This window comes from Pygocentrus nattereri, chromosome 15, assembly GCF_015220715.1.
Source record: "Pygocentrus nattereri isolate fPygNat1 chromosome 15, fPygNat1.pri, whole genome shotgun sequence".
NCBI classification, from domain to species: domain Eukaryota; kingdom Metazoa; phylum Chordata; class Actinopteri; order Characiformes; family Serrasalmidae; genus Pygocentrus; species Pygocentrus nattereri.
In genome coordinates this window covers 29257585-29263647 of record NC_051225.1, presented here as the reverse complement: position 1 = coordinate 29263647, position 6063 = coordinate 29257585, and the positions used below count along the sequence as shown (strand labels likewise).

Sequence of the window (6063 nt, the reverse complement as noted above, 5' to 3'; positions counted from 1 at the left end):
TTGAACATACAAGACTTTAATTTAAATACAATACAATTTAACACTGAGGTAGGATAACTTAGATCATTTTAAAACTAAAATACAACCAAAAAAAAAAAAAAAAAAATCACCTATACCTACAAAGACTTTGACAGTATTTACACTGCAGTAGATTTGCAGGGAAATAAATGATTTGCAGCAAATACAACTCCAGTTCCAAGTCAAATCAATTTGACAAAACCCAAAAAACAATATGATTTGGTAACTGCAAGTGTCTGTTGGCACTACTCTTCTCAGCTGTTCATCATCTATACTCCTAAAAATCTAGTGGCTCTGAAAAGATGGCAATAGTGCAAAAATGGGTCAATGTATATGTTGGTTAAGACTGACTGGAGGCATTTTGTCCACTCCCTGATCCCTCTGGACCGCTGTTCAAGCAGCACGGGCTACACTTCTCAATCAGAGGTAACAGTTTCCCTTGTTGGTGGAGCTGCCGTGTGTCAGAGCCTCCTCCGATGCACTGACCGTTGATAAAAACTCTTGGTACCTGAAATCAATCAAGGAAAAATAAGAGTTCAAGACACCCACAGTGAATGTGCTCATATTTACATTACAGAATGTGTTACCCTGCTCCAACCATATCTGCAAAAACCTTTCGCCCTTTAGCTTATATGTAATATTACCATTTACCATAATTTGGTGTAACTTATTTTACACAGTACAGATGTTAATAATTTAACAATTAACTGACAAATTAGCTAAGAAATAAACTAATTTTAAACAAATGCCATCAGTGAAAAAAACATTTTAAACTGAATTTTTATTTCATTTCCAAAAACAAGAATTCCTATCTGAATAGGGAATTTTATCTTTCAAGTTGAGAGCACTATAGACATCTGGTTGTGCTCAATAAACCTACTAACCTTAAAGTTTTGAAAGACCTGTAGTATTAACTATTACTGTTATTACTTATTTTACTCATTAATAATATACACAATGTAGACTAAAATACTTTAGGCTAGACATCAGAGGATATGTTAAGATATTTAGTATAGCATTTTTTGCTGGGGGTCTAGCAAGAGCTTACTAAATGATTAATATGCTCTACATATCTATTTATATTCATTCCTAGATAAGAGATGTGACTTTAAAGAGATTCTTTATTCTGGATACCTTAACGTTTCTTCACTTTTTATATTTATATATATTTACTCTTGCATGTCCCTGGGTGTTATATTATTCAACGCAGTGAATGGTAATGTACATTTGGAAGATCACAGCAACATAAGCATATCGCTTAAATCATCAGATCAATACCTCGCATCTCCAAACGCTGTAGCTTTACAGGAGAAGGGAAAAAAAAAAACATACTTGACTTTTAAGTCAATGGGACCAGAATATTGCTGCTGTCTGAAGAAAACCTTGTATCTCCATTTTTATCACTTTTTAACATAATTTGAAAATGCCTGCTGATCATTACATTGTGTGTAAATTTCATGAAAAATGGACCAAAAGAAACGGCGCAAAACGACTTGGAAAAAACTCTGGTTCCATTTACTTACATTGAAAGTAAAATATATTTTTCCTTCTCCTGTAAAGTTACCACTTCGAAGATACAGGGTTTTCTTCCAACAGCAGCGATATATTTCTTTTGGGTCATTTCTTTTGATCCATTCATCATGCAAATTGCACATAATGTAAAGGGCAGCAGATGCTTTCAAATGATGTCAAAGTTGAAAAAAACAAGATAAAACGGAGATACCAGGTTTTGTTCCTATAGCAATGATGTTACACTGACTGCATTTATAAATGATGTACTTTTTTATTTTAAGAGTATAAAAGCAGTTTTTAAAGACAAGGGCAAGCTTTTTCATCATTTCCATGATGTTCACAAATTAGTTCCTTACCGTTCTGGCGCCAGTCATTTGCGCCAGGGCCTCTTGAAGCTGTCTGCCATGATTGTGTTCATCCAGTTCGATCACCTTGTAAGTGGCTCCTATCTCATTAAAGACATTCTTGGCCATCTTGCAATACGGGCATGTTGTCTTGGAGAATATCACAACACAGTTATGGGCCACGACATCCTAAAGCGATAAGGCAAACGAAGATGTTGACCCCAAAACAACAGTAAGATAAAGCTGTACAGTCAGCTTATAAGTGTGCACGATGAAATGTGGTTCCTACCTGTACAAACTGGGCAGACTCTGTGCTTGACAGCCCCCCACTGGATGTAAAATTGCCCATCCTGTGGATATGACATATGACTGTGCGGTTATTTCAGACACCAGTACAAGCAGTTATCAAGAGCATCAAGAACTTTGTCGCAACAAATTCTTAAACCTTGTGATAATGAGTGGCCAGGAGGAGAAACATGCAGCTGAGACAATGAATAACAGCAATGCCACGGCGGTTAAAACACAAATCTGCAGCCTGTTCAATTTAAATTCAACCATTGCTGCAAACACCTGCGCAGTCTGGCGGCTGACGCTAGTGAGGCTAGTAGGCTAATCACAGGAAAACAAGACAATTGAACCTACAATTACAGGAGATTTAGACACTAATCCGTTTGGGAAGAACAGTCTGATAGGAAGGCGAGATGTACACCTTAAACTATCCTCCTGACTGCGCTGTCTGTATCAGTTTGCTAATACATGACTGGCCTGTCTAGGAAAGGAGCCGTTAGGCTAACCATGTTTCTAACCCGGTCAAAAAAAACCCAGGCATACAATTAAAATGAGCCACACAACAACGCCTGACACTCATATCACTGGAAGCCAACAACATGGTGTTAGCCAACTAGCCCCCAAGCCAACGTAAACTACCAAGAAGAGAATGACCTTTGAATTTGGCAGTACGTCTGCCGAAGCTTGTAAAGCCGTCCTTTCACAAACATAATGGAATAAAAAACCCGTTGTTTTTGACCACCCTCAAAAACAAAAAAAATGAAATCACGTTGCTGACTTTTGGCACAAATTGCGGTTTTGTGCTCAAACTCGGCGGTTTACCTCAGCCGGCTACTTCTTCGACCTGGAAGCGCATGGAGGAGTTTGGACTCCTCCCCGCCACACGGCTGCTGTTGTCAGCTGCGGGGCTCAGACTGCGCCCAGAAGCGTTTCAGCTGCTCCTGTCCTTCCCATCCCTTCCTACTGCTGCTTTCCTACCCCGTAAAATCGCAGAGGAATCGAGGAGAGGAGCCGGAGGAATGGCGAGAACGAGCACAAACCGGAGAAATGGGACAGCCGACTCCTTTCAGCGTCATTAAAGCTGATGCTGACCGCGGATGAATTGAGCCTATCATAGCGCGCGGCTGGTGCAGCAACACAGAGCCGGAGACCTTCGAGAGGATTTCCAGCCTGTAATGTCTCCCCTTCTCAAACGCTAGAGGGCGCTCCCGAGCCAGTCCACAAAGAATGGGTTAAGATGGAGCTTTTCAGAACCATAGTTTATACACGCTGAAACATTATTAATATAAAACAAAACCGGTCAATTCCCGAACATCAAACAGCATAAAGCATTTTTACACCGCTGTAAGATTTTAAGAACTTTTGAACTGGAGTTACAGGAGTTTAAAATGACGCATCGTATACATTCATGACGTCAGTGAGCGCGAACAGCCAAACAGCACTCAGGAGAAGTAACGTTAGCGTCTTGCTGCCCCAAACCTGTTTTCTGTTTATTTTTAATGTAATACATCTTTTTAAAACTCTGGGCAAATAATAAAAACTATTTTAACTTAGTTTTTAGCCATTTGGCTCCATTCACCCCCATTCATTAAGGACTTGCTTGCAGGCGCCCTCTGGCGTTCTGCAGTCCTGCTTTTGATATAATGGGGAAATAGGAAAGAGCCAGGCTCCTCATAAACCATCTCTGATAGGACACTAGCTTTACTGCTACTTAGTGCTGATTGGTTGGCGTTACTGCTACTGAGTGCTGATCGGTTGGCGTTACTGCTACTGACTTCTGATTGGTTGGTGGGTGGAGCAGCTCATTGGCTGTGTGAAGGTTGGCGCTCCCTGTCAGGAGGCACCGTTCTAAAGTCCTATAACTGGGGCTCAGAAGGATAACAGCGGTGTTAAAATATTTTCTGCTGTTCTGTGTTCAGGAAACCAATGCGTTCTTCTATATGAAAATGTTTGAAGTGAAATGTATGAATTCTTCATATGTGTTGTTTTTTTTTTGTTCTTGAGAAGTGTTCTAAGAAAAAGTCTACATCAGGTTCACGAAGTGCTCTTAAACCACCGAATTGTTTGCACACTTATAGATTGTGCCTGTAGATTCTGTTCTCACCTGAAAACCAGTCCTAGATAAGAAAGCACTAGTGAATGTCAGATTCTTCATATAAACTGCAAAACCGAAAAGTTCTTCTTAATAAGGACAGTTGGTGAACAAGGCCTTATGATTTTGCCCAAATGCTCCTTATTAACCCGCTCATTTTGGACTTGCTCAGGAGCGCCCTCTAGTATTTGACAAACCCAGAAGACATTACTGAGTGGCAGTTCTCCTCCCTACGCATTCTATGAAATGGAGAGGAAATGTGGCTGTGATTCCTTTCAACATCACCAAAATGTAACGTCAGCTGTTGATGAACTGAGCCAATCACAACGTTCGTTTGAAAGCACACTCTCAAGCTGCTATACAGAGCCCACCTGTTCATGTTTTGTGTGTGGCTTTCTATTCCATGTTTTTTTTTAATTCTTTTATTTTACATTAATAACAAAATGTCCCTACATAACACAGATAATTATACAAAGAAAACACAGCATTTAAAGTTCGGTCAGATTGCTCCGTGTTTGTCAGGCCTCTCTGGGCGGCATGCAGTGATGTTAATTTAAGATTTTTTAAATTAACTATGTAGCGCAAACTGATGTATCTTCCATTTGAAGCCGCTTCGGCTGGTGTTTGGAAGTGCTTCTCTCCTGTTCCCCAGTATTCAGACAGCAGGGAAGATGGGGTCATGAAATTGGTTTTCAGGTCACGGAGGAGAGGAGGAGGATCAGTAGACAAAAAGCAGAAACTTTCAGGTTTCGCTTTCTGAACACGAGCTTCACTGAATGTTCACTGAATTGCAAAACTGCATCTTTTCAATTGAAACTGCGCTGTTTAGATAAAACATAAATACTGGTCTTCATTAATAATTTATATTGTTTTCTATGTTTGGTTCATGTGTGTTGTTTTGACATGGGGACATGGGGGGTTGGGGTGGGGGCTGTCTTTGGTTTCTGTGGAAGCCTGTTTCTGTCACTTGGGGAAAAAAGCTATTACAGCAGCATAATAGGAGGAAAGGGGCATTTGTAGGTCCCAGTGGACATCTGGTTACATTTTTTATATGAAGCATGGAAAATGCTTTAATTTCCCAACACATTTTTACATACAAAAGGTTGGTAAACGTGACAAGTTAATGTAATTTATGAAGCATGTTATGTTTTTCAAAATACCAGTGTGAAATCTCCAATATTTGTTAAGTCAGTGTTCTGATGAGTAAAAACAAATAATTGATTTGCAAAATGTATAAATACTGTCTGAACATGGGGATACAAGAGCTACAATAAGTGAATTTCAACCCAGGAAAAGATGATAAATGCAGCTGATTTATTACCTGAAACTGTGCAGAGAACTGAAATCTGAACTCTACTGTATTTGGCAGACGTTCTGGTCCTCCAGTCAGGAAAAGATTTGGCAGGCTGAGCAGATGGGGGTGACTTTGGCCACCCCCGCAGGTAAACAGAGCCAGAGGTAGGTGGAAAAGCAGCAGGGAAGCCAGACCCTTGGAAGCAGATAGAGGCTGAACTGGTGAGACAGTGGTGATTGTAAGCTGAAATGGCAGGTAAACAGAACAAGCGTTAGAGTTTATATAGCTGGACACAGTAATACAGCGGCACTAAAAACAACTGACCAAATGTGGTTTTGTACTGATCACTAATACACACCAAAATGCAGTAAAACACACTGTAATGCAGTAAAACAGGCCTAGATAACCAGGAGTGATTATCAGCATTTTGTAGGCCATCTTAACCCTCACTGAAATGTATTGACTTTCATTCACTTTTACTGCCTTTAACACAGAACAAAATGTTGTGTTACAGC

At 40.0% G+C, this 6063-nt stretch overlaps 1 protein-coding gene across 2 annotated transcripts; it reads right to left on the bottom strand.

Annotated features, from left to right (window-relative positions):
• glrx2 (glutaredoxin 2) lies at window positions 1-3324 on the bottom strand. 2 transcript variants are annotated; one of them, XM_017716818.2, is made up of 4 exons: window positions 2985-3324; window positions 2164-2224; window positions 1887-2063; window positions 1-526 (listed from the first exon to the last, which is right to left on the bottom strand). In XM_017716818.2, exons 2-4 carry the CDS (start codon window positions 2221-2223, stop codon window positions 359-361), a joined length of 405 nt encoding a protein of 134 aa, XP_017572307.1. In that variant the 5' UTR covers window position 2224; window positions 2985-3324; the 3' UTR covers window positions 1-358. The 2 variants fall into 2 exon arrangements, with proteins under 2 accessions (XP_017572307.1, XP_017572305.1); XM_017716816.2 differs by lacking the exon at window positions 2985-3324 and adding an exon at window positions 2817-2962.
• Between the last annotated feature and the right edge of the window lie 2739 nt (window positions 3325-6063).